Here is a 21,180-nt window from a genome sequence, read left to right on the forward strand (position 1 = left end):
AGACTGAAAAGAATGGAAAACGGTGTGTTGTAAAAATCCCAAATTCATATTTGTAAAGTTCAATGTATATGCCTCTGTGAGGCCAGATTTTCAATATTAGGTGCATGCAATTGCAAACATATTTTTGTGCATGTTTCATTTTAGTTGTACAAATATATAACACAGGCATGTAAATCAGGGACAAAATCCTGATCCCACTGAAGTCAATGGAAGATTTGCTACTGACTTCAATGGGGCCAGGATTTCACTCCAGATACCTGCCTGCATACCTGGCCAGCTGTTAACTGGACATGTAAATGCAGAAATAATTGATTTTTGTACACACAAGTTATTTGTGTGCATAAATTAGACACTCAAAATTTGTGTGTGCAATGCAGAGATCATACTTTAAGGCCAGATGGAACCATTTGATAGATCATCTTGTCAGACCTCCTACATAATATACACTATAGAATTTAATCCAGTGACACCTGCATTGCACCCAATAACCTGTGTTTGCCTAAAGCATATCTTCCAAAAAAACTCCAGTCTTGACATGAAGATATCAAGAGATGGAGAATCCACCACTTCACTTGGCAGTTTGTTCCAACACCTAATCCCCTTCACAATTACTTAACTTTTAAAAGCAGACCCACAATGTGCAGAAGTTCATGCTTTCTATATTAAGTCACATAAGTGGTTTATAGTTATTTTTGCTTTCTCTTTACCTGAGTGAGATCCAGAAAGTGAACTGAGAAGTCTAGCCTGAGGGTGTTCTCCATCAAATAACTCTGCCACATCATTCAGAGCAGTCTGGAAATAGGCAAATTGCCCAAACACAACTGGAAAATAATAAGAGAAAATAAAACAAAAACATACAGGATATTTTTGCTTACACTCGTTATTAAATGATTCCTCGCTGGGTTCTTGTAAGATTTCATGCAGGGAGTGCATCTTAATTTACTTTCTGTTTTGATAAAAGAGATAAAAAGATACTCATCATATAGCCATTAGCTAATTTCATTTATTTGGTGATTAACAGGAGTACACACCCTAATTTGGTTTTCTATATTTTTGTATTTTTAAATTAACAAATTAAATTATCCTTTCCCCAAAGGCAAAACTATCATCATGCTAAAAAGTTAGGGATTGAGTTTTGTAGCTACCATTTGATTTTGCTACCTCTGAGAATGAGGAACAAGAAGATACAGAAAGGAAAGGAACTTAATTTATTTTAATTTTGATTACCAAATACCAGCACTGCTAAGGCATGAAAGTCTCATCATATTAGTACTCTCCCAAGGTAGCATCTAATATCATATATTATTTGTTATTCCTTCTCACTTATCTGAGGAAGAAGTAACAAAAGTTATTATAACTGCACAATTCCATCACTTCCTATTACTATTCATTTTAGCTAAAATAATGCAAAACACTGGTAATATAATAGAAACACAATACTATATTATCACCTTTAACCTATCATTATATTTATTTTTCATTTCTATTGTAAACAATTTGAACTGTATCAACAAATAGCACATTTTATTATAGGGCATTTCTGTATGTTATTAATTAATATTAAGAACTACTAAATTCACTGTAATAGTGAATTTTGTAAATAATCATCCTGTAATAGTGAACTTCAAAAATAAAGTAGTAAACTCAACCTAATAAAAAATACTTTATCATATCATAAAGCAATATTTTGTTAGCAAAGAACAACTAGATTAATTGTGACTGATTCTTATTTGAGATATTGTACACAAGTCACATGTTGTGTGTTATGCACACATGATGAATTACAGTACAGTAATATACTCAATGGCTAGTTATTTCCAACTTTTTTTAAAATCTCTTTTCAATCAATTTGATATGGTAAAATAAATCTAAAAACAGCGTATATGTCTCAGTGTGTAGCTGTAGAGATAATCTACGGATATGTCGTGTTTGGTTTAAAAAAAAAACAAAATCTTTGCAAGTTACTGATATACACCTCGAGGAATTTTATGTTTACCTAACTATGAGTTCTGGAGAGGAACATTTTGTAATAAATCCTTTGGTTGTATACATATGTCTCAATGTATACAGCTCTAATAGAACTGTATTATAATCGCTCTCTCAAGACACTAATAACTTGTAATGCTTTGATGAATTTTTAAGTAAACATTTCAATGTTTTGTCCTTTTCCCCTGACTCTTTTTCTGTCTTCCAAAGAAAGAAAACCACAGTAACATATCTTATTCCTGTTTGTACAGAACTCTAATAAGAAAAATACAGCATTTTACAATGTTTTCCTTATTCTAAATCACAAAAATAACACCACCCAAGGCATAGGCATTCAGATGTGTTTCCTATGGTGCACACTGTAGTTTGTGAAATATGACAATGAATCTTTTAAATATATTATCTGATTTAATCACTTCATAACAAGTGTAACATTTGAAAAATGTATTTGTTTTGTAAAAAAAGATGTTTGTGATGTATAAGAATACATTTTCTAAAATAGGTAGAATAATATTTAATTTATTACATTTCTGCTATCGATTTCTTCCATGATAGATTAACAAAAGTACTGGGGTGTGTGAAAACTGCACATTGCTTGTATTTATGCATTGCTTAATTACTAGTGTCATATAGAGTGGAAGCATGACATTTTAGTAAGAGTGTGGGACTGGAAATCTGTAGACCTGGGAAGATAAATCACCTACTCACTTTCTCCCTCTTCATTCTGGCTACTAGGAGAAAGGAGGTACTCACTTTGCCTTTCCCACCCCATCATTGGCTAACTAAGAATTAAGCTACTTTTCTCATTCCAACAACCAAGCAGCTGTTGGGTCAGGCTAGGCAAACTATTTTCTTCCCGCCCCATCTTTTGAGCGAGGTACAGAAGTTTCATCTTCTGTTTGCCCTATGCCTGTGCTTAGAGTCATTCTTCCCTTTCCATTCCCCAATCCAGAGGCGGCTCCAGGCACCAGCGCACCAAGCGCGTGCCTGGGGCGGCAAGCCGCGGGGGGGCGGCCTGCCAGTTGTTGTGGGGGTGGCAGTCAGGCAGCTTTCGGCGGCATGTCTGCGGGAGGTCTGCCGGTCCCGCGGCTTTGGCGGCAATTTGGCGGCAATTTGGCGGCAGGGACGCCAAAGCCGCGGGACCGGTGGACCTCCCGCAGGCACGCCGCCGAAAGCCGCCTGACTGCAGTGCTTTGGGCAGCAAAATACATAGAGCCGCCCCTGCCCCGATCACTTTCCAACTTTTCACTGATGCTTATCTGTCAATTTCAGTTATTAACCCAGCCTCCATCCACACAACCTCCACACAACTCTCATTGTGACCAGCCTTCTCTTTGTTAGTTCCTCCAGACCCAGAAGATGATTCTTGAAATGGAGGGAGGTGAAGTGAAGCCGGAGAACTGTCATAGAAGAAAGGGGATCTTAGCAGTGGAGAAAGTATATTGGAACTTGCTGCACCCCTAAATTGTGGCTCTCTTCTGGAAAAAAAACTGATAGTGTCAGAATTGTTTACTAACCTACAATCAATTATACCAGTAAAAACCCAGTAAAAGACAATAATACAAATTGGAGAACTACCTTTATTGGTGATAATGTATGAGATAGGAAGCATCAAACTTGACTGCGACCTGGCCAAACCTCTCAATGACTCATCCCCAGCAGCCACCCTAAACCCTATAAATCAGTTACTATGTGATATACTCCTGGACAATAACTACTTGCCTAAATTCCTAACTGAACTATTAGCTGGATTCATATATATAAAATCTCAGACAACGCTCACGTGCCATAGTTCAAAGTCTCATATTCAAGAGCGTGAAATAATTCAGAACAACTTCCAAAATGATTTCATAAGCAAGAAGCTGAAAACTGGACACACAACAAAAATGTTATGGCCACTTACATCAGAGCTAAATTTGTCCCAGGGAAATATTAAACTAAAAGCCCTTAGAGTAAAATTATTCTACACAATCATTTATTGGCTTCTCCATTACTCTGAAATCAAAACCATCTCAGAAATCTTTTTATGGGAGCACAACAAGACTGCAGCCATGTGAGTCACAAGTCACTAGTGTTCTACTTGTCCTTTGCAGATGTTTCCTTATTCTGTTTAGCTAAGCATACACAATACCTTCAATTTTTGTGACATTTTCTCATACATTTTTGTTTGTTTCTTGCGTATTGAATGTGGTGCAATGCTGAAAACAGATTTGCCAAAGAAGCCCTGGCAGCAGAAACAGATTATGCATCATTAGTAGTCAGAGTAAAAGCTGCACTTTGCAGTCCACCATTCTCTCTCTTGCACTAGGCTAGCTAGCAAGGGAACTGAAAGATATGACAATCCCAAAGAGATATTTTAGAGGATGAAGTTATTAACATAAGTGAGCTATTAATGCAATGGAGAACAGATTACAAGGTGAAAATTAAAGCTTTTGGTCCATAATATTTTTTTAAATGACAGCTTTGAGCCAATTGCTGCTCTCAGTTACACAAATATAAATTCAAATAATTCCAGTGACTTCAGTGGAGTAACTATGACAGATTAGAGAATAGAAACAAAGGATATTTCATGGCAATATAATAAATTAGTGTTGCCATGGAATTGAGGAGTGTGGGCGGGGAGGTAGAATTTAGGAACTGCTGCTCCAAAATTTTGTCCCCCGTACTATGGATTCTTGTTTAGGAAACTTAATTTGACATGTAAAACAAAAGCTGAATGTTTTATCTAATTATTATTATTTATTTATTTATTTATATTATCATAGCAACTAGGACCCCAGTGTGGTAGGCACTGTACAAACACAGAACAAAAAGCTAGTCCCTGTCCCAAAGTGCTTACAATCTAAGTATAAGACAAGAGACAACAGGTAGACAAAAAGGGGAAACAATGAGAAAATGTTGATCAGAACATAAGATATGTTCTCACTATACCAGAAGCCTAAGTAGTTCTGGAAGGCATTAGATACATTTTTCAACTTCCACAATGGCAGGGAATTTTGGATTAAAAATGCTATCTTGTGAGAATATCTTGCAGGAAGCTGCTGTTAACATTCTTGCCTAGTTAGTTTTAATTTTTTTTTCCTTTTGGTGTTTTTATTTTCATGTTTTATGGATATTATTTGATAATAACTATTTCCTCTTAGCATAAAATTCATTAGTTTTAAATGTATTAACTACCTAAAGAGATCGACAACAGAACGAACGAGCCGACACACATAATTTGAGGACTAGCTTGCTTCTTGTGCTTTCTTTTCACCACACTCCAAAATCCTAAAGGTAACTTTTGAGATCATTTCAGTTATGAGCCAAACCAGAACCAGGCTCCAAGTCTTTACTTGAGCCTGTCCCTTAATTCCACACATTCTAATAGGCTCTCCACCCTAATCCACAAATTCCCCACCTCCCTGTGTTATGACCGCCTCTCCCCGGAACTCTATCATTCTAATTCCCCTTCACTTTTAAAAATGTGTTCTCTGGTCCAGAAAAGCATTATAAATGGATGCTTGGTTGGTCTGGTATGTAATGGAGTCTCTATTGTGGAGACTGGTGTTAGGTGATCTTATTTATCAAGGGAAAAATTGGGACACTGTGGTCCAGGCTGTCACAGGAAAGTAAGGGAGTCTGGTGGGAAAATGGAAAGAAAAAGGGCCACCCTCTTCCCTGCCCTATACTGTCCTCATTACAGAATGAAAAACTAGTATATTTTAAATCTGTTGCTGAAAAGCAGGGGCAGATGCATCAGGGAGCAGGCAGTATTATATTCTACCTCTCTGGGGTTAGCTTCAACAGTCTGCTCTGTGTCTCCTTCCTCTACTGCCTACCACCACCGTGCTGCAGGGACAAAACTCTCCTTGTGGCAGTCAGGTGTACGCCAACTTCCAAGGACTGGACTGCCCCCCAGTGGCAGCAGATGGCAGTGTACCCTACATCAGCCACACCACACAGCGGTGACATTAATGGTGGGACTTAAAGCCTACTGACCCGCCATCTCTGATAGTAAGCCTTAAGCATATGATAATGCAAACAGAAGGACCAGCACCCAGCAGAAAGAAAGTTGAGTTAACAATTTTTCTTTAAAACTATGTGGACTCAATAACTAAGAGTGTCAAAGGAGTATAGTAGGAGTTGATGGTAAGGATGTCAAAATCAGTTTGGAGAGGATTGAGCTAGGGAGGGTCTTACTGAACACAGGTTGCACAATCAAAGACAGAGGGGTGTTGACACAGATCACTGTTTTGGAGAAAACATGATAGTGTCAAAAGATTAGATTTGGAAGGGCACATTATTAAATTATTATTACTATGTGTGATAAACCTTCCCTAAGATCTCAACCTGTGATTCTGTAATTATTTCTGTTAGCAGCTCTTCCAAATTCCTTAGTGGCAAAGCTGCTGAATCCTTACAGCAATGATTTTGTGGTATATAATATGTACTAAATATACTAAACTGCTGTAAATCCAATTATTTGAAGGATTCAGTTTTCAAGCCACATTTGATCAGTAAGAATTAAAGTGGCAGCCATCTATCTTCTTCCTAGTTAGCTGTGCCCACAGTAGTGGGACCGGCTTTATTGAAGGCCGTACCTGCAAACTTTCTATCTCCAATCAAACATGCTTTAGAGATACTGTACAATTATTTTGACACACTGCAAGAATCAGATAACTTAGTTGAAAACAATGAGGAGTCTGGTGGCACCTTAAAGACTAACAGATTTATTTGGGCATAAGCTTATGCCCTAATAAATCTGTTAGTCTTTAAGGTGCCACCGGACTCCTCATTGTTTTTGTGGATACAGACTAACATGGCTACCCCTCTGATAATTTAGTTGGTGATTATTTTATAAACTTTTCCGGAGATCTCACTTAGATAAAGTTTTGGCTTTTGTATTTTGTATTATACTTACCGGTATATTATGGATTATGATTGCTTCTTACCTACTGATTTACTGTGTATGCATGAACCCTGATGAATGATTATGCCATGATGATAAATGATGTAATCAATGAAAGAGTTCATGATGTTCTTGGATAACAGACTTAGACCATTCTTAGATGGATCCTGTTGATTACCCTGGGGCAGACGGGATAGTGAAAACCCTTTAATCTATTCTGCATCAAGAGTATGTATGTTCTCGCTAAACAATTTGCAATACTACAAAAAGTTTACCCTCATTGTTGCATAAGAAACAAAAAGTTTCATTTTTCTTAGAACTATTTCTAAACTGTAAATAAAATCAACCTTAGAACAAATGAGTTAGTGAGCCATAAATCAGTAAAACCAACTCTTACCGAATTCCTTAGGTACAGTTATAGAATAGTGACAAGTCTGCCCAGCAGTATAATTATGTGGATAATTTGGTGATAAAACCACACCATCTGATCCAGTATACTGGCCTCCACAAGGAGCTGAAACAGAACAGAAACAAAAGCATCATTCTTAATTCCATCTGCTACTATCTATGGTGTCTCAGCATGAAACTGCAAAATGCAGTAACTGTAAAGTGACAGTTTTGGTAATTTTGTTTTTTCTATGGCACCAGATACAATGGTCTTTGTTAGGAAACTACCAGTATATTTATCAAAGCATCTATTAAAATAAATTAGCGTTTTACACAATGACATTAATTGTACATTTCTGTGGAAATAAATTATTCCATTGGGAGAAACTATAAAAACAAAACTGAAAAGCTTGTTTTCAAAGTGTAATCTAAATAAAATCTCAGCAAAGACTTGCTACTTATTATTTAGATTGCATCAGCACCTATACTGTGCTAGATGCTTTCCAAACATAGATTAAAATATAGTCTTGGCACCAAAGAGGCTAGAGTCAAAAATCATTTTGCTATTTTTCATCAACACTAAATAAAAAAGAATTAATAATTTATTTAAGGAAATTCTTTAAAGTTACAGAAATTAAATTTGGCCTAGAAAAGTGAATATAAGGATCTATTAGTGTACCAGGCCAGAGATATTGTAAAAACCTAGGGCCAAATCCTGCTTTCAATTAACCTGTGCAAGTGGGCTGCCATAGTTATATTGACAGGAGAAAATAGTCACAAGAAGACCGAAAAGGAGAGAGTATGTGATTTTGGACAAGTGGCCAACACAAACAGAAAGTGGATATTATCAGACTGATAGGTTTCCTTATTTTTGTATGCAACTGCAGAAGAATCCTCCACCCAACACACACTACCCTCTTTCCCAACTCCTCAGTCAAATAATCAAATGAAAAACTGTTCAGATATCTTAGACTTAAATACCACACTTCCTAAAGAAAGCTGTATATAAAACACAAAATACATTTATAACAATTATTTTATCTTCTCAATAGCACAAGTGATAAAGCATTTCATTTTAATAGTATATAATTTAGATAGTCAGTATATTGCTATTTATGACATTTAACAAATACTAAAATATGGAGATTTTGCAAGGATTAAAAGGTTACCATTACACTGGAATTTTGCCACTCTAATTTCAAAGGACCAGTAATAGCCAGAAACTCTTAAATTACATTTTCTTTGATGGATTTATTTAAATTAAAGGGTCTGACATTAGTTCCAAAATAGTCACATTGTTTTGATTCCTAAGGTTGGTAGTGCTCCTGGCAGCAGTGCATAATGTGAACAAAATATTTTCTACTCTGTGGAACTAAGCAATTCAAGAATATTTGTGTTGGTTGTTTATAATTCCTTCTGCACAACAGATGACCTTTAACAATGCTGCAACTTAGTTTTTGAGTACTGAGTGATTGTTTTCAGTATCCAGAGGCCCTCAAAAGGCACTTTATATTAAAAGATAAACTTCTTGGCATGTTAACCTTGAAAATGTCCTTTAAACAAAGCACCACACTTTTACTTAGGAAAATGACTGGTGACTGGCAAGGCTATGGGTATGCTCAGCCACTACCACCACAACAGCAAATGGGTGCCTTGAGAAATGTTTGTTCCAATATTGCAAACTCTGCAGACTATTGCTCCAAAATCTCTTTTTATGTGACTATATATTTGTGCTGTTCACAGATTTTCTGAAGTTTACTAATCTTACATCCCAGGCACCAATGATGGGACCTTTTGCCTCCAGCTGCCTACTGTATAACAGATTGTTCAAATCACATAACTATCAGCTATGCTGAAATCACGTTCCTATAATATTAGAAGTATGGAGGAGGCAGAGAAATGTGAATCTATGTGCTCAACAAGAGACATTTGGGATTGACCAATACAAAGCGGCTGTCCTTTAATCTGTTGAAAAGGAGGAGATGGAAATAATGGATAAATACAGAATGGGGGGAAACCGGCTTGGCAGCAGCACTGCTGAGAAGGGCCTGGGAGTTGTGGTGGATCCAACCCCAACATGAGTCAGCCATGCAATGCTGATGCAAAAAAAATCAAATAAAATTTTAGGTTGCATTAACAGAGGCATAGCATTCAAGTCACGGGAGGTGATAGTACCGCTCTATAAAGCACTGGTTAAGCCTCAGCTGGAGTTCTGTGTCGAATTCTGGGTCACCAACTTATAGAAAGGATATAGAGAAACTAGAAAGGATCCAGAGGCAAGTGACAAAGATGATCAAAGGGATGGAATGCACGCCATATGAGCAAAGAGTGCCTTGGGACGTTGTAGAAACTCCTTCACTGGAGGTTTTCAAAAGGAGGCTGGGGAGCCATCTGTCTTGGATGATTTAGACACAATAAATCCCCCATCTTGGCAGGGGGGCAGACTAGAAGACCCTTGTGGTCCCTATTAACCCTAAAAGGCAGCTGAAGGGGAAAAAATGGTTTATCTGGCTGAAAAGGGGAATGGGTTAGGAAAACACAGAATCTGTAAAAGCCTAAATTTCAACACAATACTTATATGTAGGCCAGTGGTTTACAACCTTTTTTTCATTTGTGGGCCCCCAAAATATTTCAAATGGAAGTGCAGACCCCTTTGGAAATTCAACCTGTGTTCTGCGGACCCCTACCATAGAAGTTTTAGACTGAAAACTGGCAGAACAGAATTCAACTATTAATGTTGCATGTGCTCGGCACAGCATTTGACGTAACATGAGAAAAGGTGCTAAACTGTGAGCTTCTATGGTAACAACACTTCCGGGTTTTGACCTATAGGTTGGGGTATTCACATACTTTTGACTGATCAGAAAAATGAAATGCCTTTTCTGGGATCTGAAACTGTATTTTCACTGTCACCTTTCGCAGGCCACTTAGACATAGTCTGCAGACCCCCAGGAGTCTGAGGACCACAGGTTGAAAATCACTGATTTAGGCAAAACAGTAACATATCAAAGATTAGGAGCAGAAAAAAATTACTCTCAACAGATAATTTTCAAACTTTTAGAAAAGGAAGTCAGTCCTCTAAAGTAGAAAGGAAAAAGTCTTGTTGTCTAGTCAATAGCAAAAAGTAACAACCTTTAGTATTTAAAAAAGAAAGATCAGTTCAACTATAGACCACTTGAAAGGCATGTAGAAATTATTTTGTTCAAAGGTCCTTAAAAATCTAAGCAAAGAAGGCAAAACCCACCTACCTGATCTGAGTATCAAATCATGCAATGACTCAGGTAATGTTATATTTTAGCTGATTTTTTTTGCAACATAATCCATATTATATATAATTATCATAGTGAAGGATGGCAAGGACAGAACAGTAATTAACCATGTTAAGTTAGAGAATACATTTGTTATGATACTACTCTTTTTTGAAGAGGCTTAACTGAACGAAACTAAAGATTTTGAAAGTATGACAAAATGTGTGTACATCTGAATGTAGGGCAAAATTTAGCTGGAGATCTACTGAATGATAAGTATGTTTTAACTACAGTGACAAAATATGGTGAAGTAAAACTTGAATTCAGACATCAAACTTTTAAAGTCCTTTTGGCTTTTAGAAAGGATGGATAAAAATAGATTTTAAAAAATCAGACTTTTTATTTAAATTCGATATTTTAGATAATCAAATATGGACGTATTTTTTTAAATAAACCTATTTGAAATTATTGCAGCCTATATTAAATTATAAGTGTTTTATTATCTATTAAAGTCATTTAAATTAAATTAAAATAATATTATACAATACAAATTTGGTGCTGAAGTTTTAAAGAAAGTCAGACCACTGAACTGGTGGAAGTAACTGTTTAAATACTTGTAACCACAGTTTGTTGTAGGGATAAAACCAGTTTTTGACAATAGTAGTCTCTTTTGCAGGTGCAAAGATAATATTTTCTTCATTTCAGTTTATTCAACTAGTTCACCATGAGTAGCTCTCTGAAAGTTAAGAGACCAACTGGGGATTGAAAATGCAGATAAGCTGTTTTTTTTATTTTCAATTTGTGCATTAAAAAATAGGTGCAAAAGTAGCTCCTAGTTCTGAAATCTTGACTGGAAATGGTGACCAGAAACAATCAGTTCTGTTTAATAAATCAGTTTTAAATGAAAAATATGTTTTGATAAACTTTTTGATACATTTTTTCTTATGTATCCAGCACATTTAAGGTAGTTTTATTTCTGGAAATAAAACACAACACCAAACAATTTTTAAATGCTGTTATTTTTGCATATTAATTTAATTTGAATTTCCATTCAAATAGAGCTTGATGCAAATCACAAGTAAAAAAAATAATCATCTAATAAGTAAGAAATCCTTCACCACTTTCCAACATAATAAAAACTGTAAAAATTAATAACCCGAATAAGTGCAAGTTAAGCTATATAACTGCTTAAATAAATGTGTCTAGATATAGCGTATCCTCCTGGGTGAGCAAAAGGAAGCCCCAAATTTAGTGTGAAGGCTATATTTATTTGTAAGTCAACATGTTTTAATTCTTAAACCAACTAAAGACTCAGCCTTTCTATAGGAAAATACAAAAAGTAGAAATACAAAACAAGATTAAAATCAATGATTTAAATCAAGATTTCCTGCTTGCTAATTTAAATCATAATTAAAATCAGTGATTTCAACCAATCAACCAAAATCAACTGCTTTCAGGGCACTAAAGAAGCTCCTTAGCATAATCACAGTGGAACTATGCTCTTCAACCAATTTTTCAGGCAATCAATGTAAGTGCCATAATTCTATCCCCTTTTGGTCCGCTCAGATCCCTGAGTATATGGCAGTCTTGTCATTATTGCAATGTCTATTTTAAATCAAACAACTGATATGAAAAGTTGTGGGAAGAAATTTAGTGTGGTTGAGCTCACATCAGCAGCTTTTGGAACCCAAACAGCCCAGGCAAAATTTTGCAGACATAAAACAATAACTGCATGAAAGGTATTTCCTTTTAGGGAAAGTATATCCAGTACTGGCTTTTAGGCCCTTCTCTCATATTGCCACTTCCTATCCTTCTGCTTTCCTTCACTTCATCTTTCCAGCATGGACCATAAAAATAGATTTTCTTAAAACTTTTAAAAAATTCCAACTTTATTTACTGGTTACGTACTGAAAATTTGGGCCATATAAAAAACAGAGGTTCAGCGTCTGCTTTAAATATATAACAGAATGAGGCCTTAACTATGGCATTACAACAGCTTTTCCACAATAACACCTTAGAAACAAATAAACATACATATAATGTATATTGTATTATTTGAGAAATAGTGTCTGGCCATTTAATTAAAGTACTAAATCATAATGAAGATGAAAAAGAAGATGGATTGAGGCTATGTATGCCACCTGAACTTAACCATTTGCTTAGTTCTGGGTGCTTTTTTCCTGTGAGCTTAACATTCTTTCCAAGTTTTCTCTCTCGCTCTCTCTCTCTCTCTCGCGCACACACACACACAATTTCATCAGCACAACTATCCAGGTATAATAGCATCTCTATGTCATTAATATAATAATTAATCAAATATTATGGCATTTTAAATGGAGGGAAATGTAAGGCCTCTACTTTTCACATCTAAAACGAAGGTCTAAGATTACAAAACCGTCTCTGTGTTTTCACAGACATTACTATCAAAATAGACTCAGAGGAGCACCACACATCTAGGTCATTGCTGATATAACCACCAAGCGATAATTACAAATAAACAAAAAAATCTTACAGGAGATCATTTTTCAAAATAATTGAATCACTCAACTCTTTCTTCAAAATAACTAATGTACATATTATTGTTTCATGAGCCCTTCACACTCAAAAGATAACAATGCACTAAAACAACAAGGAGTCCAGTGGCACCTTAAAGACTAACAGATTTATTTGGGCATACGCTTTCGTGGGTTGCATCTGCAGAAGTGAGGTTTTTTACCCATGAAAGCTTATGCCCAAATAAATCCGTTAATCTTTAAGGTGCCACTAGACTCCTGGTTGTTTTTGTGGACACAGACTAACACGGCTACCCCCTGATACTTGACAACAATGCACTATTTACACTTGATTCACATTTTCAAGGTTTCCTCCATGAGAGGCCAGACACTTCTTTAAAAAAATTAAATCTTAGATTCTGCAAAACTTGAATATGCCATGCAAATTACAAAGTATATTAAACAAGCTGTCTGGAGTTTGCAGGCCATGTGTTTGACACCACTCTGCTTGGCACCAATGAATATACTGAGTAAAAATGAAGAGCTTTGTAGTGTATGGTTATACATATATCACAAAAAACAAAGTAACAGGAGATATGTCATGGAACTATGACAGAGAGAGACTGGAGAGAACAGGAACTCTTACAGCTGTGATGTGCAGCAGATATTTAAAGCTGGAGAAATGTCAGTTTAAGATGAGAGCTAGTCATGGTGGAGGTGGGAGAACAGTGGAAGATAACATTACTGTAACATACTTTATAGAATTCAGAACTTGGATTATAGGTCCCACAAATTCCCAAATACATAATCTGTAGGTTTGCAGGTTTGTCTTACTGGACAAATGTATTCTATCATGTAATGAAAATACGTTATTGCATTGGAATGTGATGAGAGCCCAGAATGACTGCACCACAACTAAAGTGGAGCAGAGTTTGTCTGGGGCTTACCCAAGGAAGGGCAACTCTGCTTTATGGGGCGGGGTGTGTGTGTGTGTGGAGGGGATGAGAAAGGAGGTAAGAAACTGCTATAAAAATGGTGCTCGGTGGTCAGCTTTGCAGCAGTGACTCACCGCCTCTTCCCCCCCACCCCACCCCCCCGGAATGTGCATAAAGGTACGAAACCTGGTTGGGGCAAGTCTCTTTGCTCCACGCAGTGAGGAAGCCAGCACCCACCCTCCCTCCACTAGTGGAGGCAAATGGCAGTCTGGGTTAGGACCTGCTGTGGGCTTTACGCTAGTTGCCTCTTTTAAAGGGGGTCTGGGAAGGAATTTTTCCCGCACCACCACAATTGGCTTCAGTGGAGTGTGGTTTTTTCACCTTCCCCATAGCGGGTGTGAGGGAAGACCTTTTCTGGTGAGAAGAAAAGGTGGTAGGCCATATGTCAAAACTTATTTTGTAAGGTTGGGCGGATGTTCAGTGCAGGTACTCCATAGGGAGGGCAGCCAGTGACCAGATAAATGGCCTCGTAAAGGACTTAAAAGGAGGTACTGGATAATGGAACAGAACAGGGGAGGGGGTTGGGGACTCCTATGATTGGTATGGCAGGGAGCAACCTCCCTCACCCCCATTCTCATAGCCCTCCTTAACCCTCTTACAAGTGAGGTGAATGGTAAGGTCCAAGCCATGGGTCGGCTGGGGGACCTGGATGGAAACAAAGGGGGGCTGGTGGAAGCCCCAGAGAATTGATTTGAATAAGCATGGATTTGCCTGCACTGTATACTTTATCTGTCGGGTAGTCCCAGACATCTATATAATAAAGTTGTAGCCTGATTAAAACCCATAACAAGTCTCCTGTCCTTCTTGTGGTGTACCCAGACAATACACTTTGGATTGCTTTTGTGGTCTCCTGTCAAGCTTGCTTGCCGGAGACTATTTACCCCATGAAACTTAGAAAGATCACACAAAAGATGGGCTGGTTGGTAAGAGTAGCATACTGATTTCAACCCAGATTTCAGAATCATTCCTGACTGTCAAGTTTCCTGCAGCCACATGTGAAACTTTTAAAACTTTGAGTTTCTTTTAAAACGCCATCCAAGGCATGCACTTTAAAACTAAAACAGGTATTTTAAAGCTTCAAGGACAGAAGGAATGAACCTAAGGGCTTGGCTACACTTGTGAGTTACAGCGCATTAAAGCAGCCCCGGATGCACTAGCTCACTCCCCGTCCACGCTGGCAAGGCACCTAGAGCACTCTGTCTCTGTGGCTACAGCGCTGCTGGTACTCCACCTCGGCGAGTGGAATAATGTTTGCTGCGCCCCGCTGGAGTGCCGCGGTGCCAGTGTGGATGAGGTGTTGCATTACTGCACTCTGATCAGCCTCCGGAAATGTCCCATAATCCCCTTAAGTCAAGTGGCCACTCTTCTCATTGTTTTGAACTCGCAGTAGGAATGTGGATATGCCATTTGAAAGCTACGTTTCTGACAGCCGGCTGCTTATCTGCTCTGAGACAGATAAGTGTGGAATGCTGTGTGTGAGAGAGAGAGGCGGGCAGGAGGGAGGTCTGCTGCTGTCTGAACTTACAAGACAGCATGATGACATGCTCTCAGCCCCCCAAAATCCCACTCTCTGTCCCCCCACATACACACAACACACTCCCTGTCACACTCCACCCCACTCCACCCATTTGAAAAGCACGTTGCAGTCACTTGCATGCTGGGATAGCTGCCCATAATGCACCGCTTCCAATGCTGCTGCAAGTGCCGCAAATGTGGCCACACCAGTGCACAAGCAGCTGTCAGTGTGGACAGACTGCAGCACTTTCCCTACTGTGCTCTACAAAGGTGGGCTTAACTCACAGCACTCTACATCTGCAAGTGTAGCCATGCCCTTGAGGACTGTGGTCTAATGAATCCTGTGAATCACTGAAAATAATGTAATTTGTTGTTCAAGTCTGCTATGCTTATTAAGTACATTCATTCCTGTTTAATTTATTTTATGGTAATATTTTAAAGGGAAAAAGGGTGGGGGGAATCAACCACATATATGTGCATAATAGTTAAAAACAGACATTAGGTCTTTTCTGATATGATATAGTAAAAAGTAGTCATTTTTATAGCTCATTATTTACTAGATAGCCCGTAATGAAGCCATTAAAGACTTATCTTCTAAACATATAATTATTGACATCATTATTTAATCCACAGTCTACAATGAAAGATCTACTTAGGACATGTTTTATTTGCTGATCACTGAATTGATAAATCATGACATGGTCTATATGGGAGATTTTTTTCAGAAGCCAAAGTACGTATAGGTTCATATTATAGATTCATCATGCTACAAAATGTTATTAAAATTCTATTTTTATTTTGGAAGGTACAAAAGCACATTTTGGGGTTTAGTTCTTACCACTCCAAAACTATTGAATTGATTTGTTTTCAACTAGGTATACAAGTGACATTCCAGACCGTCACATGAGCTGACATTTTCAATTTTTAAAAATGGAAGACAGTTTTATGGGTGAATTAACATTCTGAATGTTGAAGGTTATAATGGAAATTATTACATACTTTTAACTATAGTGGCATGTATTGTGCCAGTATGATATTTCAGTTTCACCTCAGTCACATAAACTTGCTAAGCCCATTGATAGATTGAAACTTCTCATCTTCTAAAGTTACAGCTGGACTTTTAAAGGATACTTTGAAATGAAGAATGACAGAAAAGCTTTGTCTGTAGTAATGTTTAGCTGCCTGTATCAATCTAAATTGGTTTCCTGTTGTGATCAAGAACACTTGTAAAGATATTTCATAAGATGTAAATATAAAGATTTCTTTCATCCAAAACTGATAAAATGAAGCGTTACAGCGATAAGGTACAGTTCAGTGTGGTCCTGAATGCCCTGCATTCTCACTGAAGTCAACGAGAATGGAAGATACTCAGAGCCTTTCAGACAGTGTTAAGGATCTCACAGGATCAGACCCAGCAGAATAATGTAACATAAGTAATAAAAGGACACCAATATTTTATTTCTGAAAATGTAACTTATCTACTGTATGGTTATGCCCACCTAGAGAACCACATTTTTTAAAAATTACTAACAACCTCTTCTCTTGCTGCATTCCATGTTCTCAAACATTATCATCATCATTTTTTGGCAATATTTGGAACATTGCTATTAAAAAATCAGACAGTTATTTAGAGATATTCCTACAAAGTAAAATATAAAATCATGCACCATATTTCTGGGTGCTGATTCCTTACTTCCAACTTCATGTCTGTATATTAAGATTATAAATTATGTTTGATGTCAAATGAGGAGGTAATGGTACAAAAAAGATCAATGCAATGCTGAATGGTTTGGCCAAAAGCTTGTTCATGAATAACTAATTTCACTTTCATAAAAGTAAACACTTTATCATTATTTTAAAAGAAACATCAAATACACATACAAGTACTACTAATTAATAATTAAAAGACTTGGTTACTTATCTTACAGATCTGAGATCTGTTGTACATATGTGTAACAGGGTGGCTTGCACCATAGGCTGGAAAGTCTGGGGTTACGTCAGTACTGATTATAGGATGAGCCACGCCTGGGTTGAATCGGGTGATTCCACACACAACAAAAGAAGATAGTTGCAGGAAAGGGGAGAAGCCCAGGAAACTGCATCTAGGTATGTAGACTCTGTAGGGAGCTAGAAGACCCCGAGTCAGTGAGGAAAAAACTGAAGAAGCAAGGGAGAAAGCTGTCCAGGCAGGTAGGACTGGGAGAGAGCCTGTCCAATCAGGGAAGAGACTGTAAAGGTCAGTTGGGATGAAGATTGTTTGAGTTCGTGTTTTGTGTTATTTTGGGTTAATCATGAGAGAAACACTGAACTGTTTGGGACTTAGAGGGCCAGTATATATCACAGGAATAAATAAATGGGACCCCTTTTGGGATTTATCTGGACCACCTTTGAACTGTGAGTTGTCAAATGGCCTTGAAAAGGGGGAAACAGAGATAGGGTGCCGCAGAGTGATCTGGCTCTTGGAAAGTGGCCTCTGTATTACAACTGGCAGAGTCAGCAGGATCACAGCAGACCACTTCTCATCAAGGATGAAAATTGAAGGCCTGGTATATGCAGGGAATGGAGGAAACTGATTATATGTTGGCTGAGCAGCGGCAGTGGACCCAGGCAATCCTATGCTTCTGTAGTAGAAGCTGCAGTGGCAGCAGCAGAAGGTGCAGTGGACCCAGCAGCTATGGCAGGGAGATCACTTTTGCCAGCAGGGGAGAAAGATCCAGCAGTATTTTAAATATGGGAAGTCTGGACATAAGAGAGTGGAGTACCCAGTTGGCAGTGGGAGCAGTCAAAGCAGGCTTCAGGAAGAGACACTCCAAGGGTGGTCCAGAGGTGGAAGGGCCAGCTACTGTGTTTTGAATTTTTACAGCTGGGGCATTCTAGGAGGCTCTGCCCCTTTAAGAACTGTAAAATTATACAAGGGGGGGGGAGGTGCAACTGGCCAATTAAGAGGTGTCCCCTAAGTGGCATTCAAGGTATGTCAGATGGGGATAAGGCAGGACGAAGACAGCTCCTAAGAGGTGTCTCAGATGTGGGAAGGCAGGACATGCTAAAGACTTGTCCTAATGAGGTCCAGGATTTTGGTAAAGAGAAAGAGGAGGTTGTTAAGAAGGGAAAGATCTAGGAGACTGAAAGAGAGTCAAAGGAGGGAGCAGTTGTTTGTATGTTCTTGGAAGTGAGTCAGCACCCTGTGCCTGATGCAAGAGAAATAAGTGGGGCACCTCTTCTGCTAATGAGTGGGGTACAAGAAAAGGGCCCTAAGGCAAAAAGAGACCAACCTTGGAATTATGTGACCAAAGCATGGGAACCCAGAATGAAGGGAAGGCTAAGGTCAGTGTTTGTAAAAGGAGCACACACACACTGATACTGCAGTTATGGCAGCACCTCCTACTCTTGAAAAATCAATTAATTCAGTGCTGGTAAGAGAGGACATTAGTGGGTTTAAGGGGATTTGCCATTTTGATGGAGGAGGCAAAGCAGGACCTACAAAAAAGGGACAAGTTACCCATGGATAAGTGGAGTTTGTAATGACAGGTGGATACTTTGGTGGATGAGAGGGAAGGGCTTCAGTTCCAAGTGGCAGAGACGAAAGCAGCTCAGGCGAGAGAGTATTTTCTCTCTCTCTATGGGGTCAGATGACAGGAGAGCTGGGAAAGCCACAGGAAAAATAGAACACCAAAGGACAACAAAAGAAATAAGAACTGTACAATTTGCTCTTGGGTGCATGAGGTTCAAAGTGTGTGTGTGAGGGGGGATTTAAAAAGGTGGCCTGCCCATGGGTTGCAGACCTGGGGTAAGGCAGCCCTAATTACAGGATGAGCCACACCTGTGTTCTATCAGGTACTCCCAGGATAAAAGGAACAGGAAGTTTCAGTAAGGGGATGTTATATTAATTTTGATGGAATACATAGGTGTTACCATAACCCAAACACCATGCAACATTAAAAAGTGTTAAACAAGGTTTGGGGGTTGGTATGCAGAGACCTCAGGCAGTCTAGTACCATGCCAAACACACCATTGAAAATCCTTTATCTTTTATTAAAAATAAAGGAAAGAAGGAAAACCGGCATTTGAAATGTAAAGTTTTAAGTAAGACTTTCATTTTGACAACATCCCTTTCCCTTTACCTGAAGAGAGTTTTTAGCAGGAAAAAACACGTTGTTTGACAATTTCCTAGATGGTTCAAAGATATTGATAACTGTTCTTCTGGGAAAAAGAGAAGAAGTTACTTGAGATGGACTGGAACCGCTGCTGCTGCTAAAGTCTAATCCTGTTTCATCTCAGGTAGTATTTCGGATTCCTCTGGAGCTTGCAGGGTGGTAATGTCATCTTGGTCCCTCTCTCTGGCCCAGTCTGGTCAAGACATCTCTCAGGATAAGGATTATGAAGGCTCAGGATTCCAGGAGATGGGGCTGGCTCCCAGGATAGCGAATCTTGCTGCAGTAGCCAATTATTCTCCCCAAAGTCTTTTTCTTTAAGGACCCACAAAGGGAAAGGTGGATGGCATAGTCACCCAATTAGGCCTAGTTTCTGACACACCCAGTTTGATTCACTGATTTCTGATAGCCCTGCCAAAACAAGCATCTGACTGTGATGCTTCTACAATGGAGCCATGCTGTGCAAAGGTACATAATAAAACTCCATCTAGCTGCCCTACATATTTTGACTATGGGCACATTCCTCAAAGAAGCTATGGAAGCTGATTGGGCCCTGGTGGAAAGGGTTACATTATTTGCAGCACGTCAGCCTTAGTTAATTCATAACATAGCCTAATGCAGCTAGTGATCCAATTAGAAATTCTGTGGGTTGAAATGCATTGCACCTTCATCCTTTCTGCAAAAGCAACAAATATTCTGGTGCATACCCTAAAAGATCCTACTATTGTCTAGATAGAATGACTGCTCTGTGCATGTCTAAAGTGTGTAGCCTAGTTTCCCTTTTAACAGAGTTTGGCTTTGGAAAGAACATAGGGCGGTCAATCACCTGTTAAGATGGAAATTAGAAACAATTATGGGTAGAAACTTGGGAAGAGGTCTCAGTTTTACCCTTCTTTGTATAATTTGGCATAAAATGGCCCTACCGTAAGTACCTAGATCTCACCCACACTTCTAGTGGATGTAATTGCTACCCAAAATGCCATTTTAATGAACAAATCAAAGGAGAGCACATTGCTGGAGGCTCAAAAAGTGGTCCCATCAATTCCATTAGAACAATATTTAGATCCCAAATTGGAATAGGTTGTCTGATTCAGGGATAGACCCTGATAAGGCCCTTAAGGAATAGTCCTATTTTCTTTATGATCTTAATACATATTCAGAAACAAATTATTCAGTGGATAACTATTAATATCAATATCATCACTAGTTTGTCTTTACTTATACATTAAGCAAGGTCTGTCTGTAACATATTATTATATTAGTGGTTAGGTGGACCCCAAGCTTGTGTTTGATCTATCGGAGATCACAAATCTCATTGAAGCTGTTGGGCATGCTGGTCATTTTCTATTCAGGCTAACTGAGGGGACAACTAAATGTTTAGTGATAACTGAAGCAATCAAAGCCACCACCCAAAGATCAGACGGAATGCAAACTGAGGGGCTAGGGATTGCTTTGATTGCATCTCTGTGTGTATGACTTTCTGTCTGTGTGGGTCAGAAACAACCAGAAAAAAAG

General features: G+C 38.4%; 1 protein-coding gene across 1 annotated transcript in view; it reads right to left on the reverse strand.

Annotated features, from left to right (window-relative positions):
* The window catches only part of CSMD1 (CUB and Sushi multiple domains 1), a 1,638,713-nt gene that overhangs the window by 304,692 nt on the left and 1,312,841 nt on the right, over nt 1-21,180 (reverse strand). The window contains exons 31-32 of the mRNA XM_065401391.1: nt 7,275-7,391; nt 708-821 (exon numbers count right to left, since the gene is read on the reverse strand). Of these exons, the coding sequence (XP_065257463.1) occupies nt 708-821; nt 7,275-7,391 (231 nt within the window). The remainder of the gene's footprint in view (nt 1-707; nt 822-7,274; nt 7,392-21,180) is intronic.

This window comes from Emys orbicularis, chromosome 3 (genome assembly GCF_028017835.1).
Source record: "Emys orbicularis isolate rEmyOrb1 chromosome 3, rEmyOrb1.hap1, whole genome shotgun sequence".
NCBI lineage: Eukaryota > Metazoa > Chordata > Testudines > Emydidae > Emys > Emys orbicularis.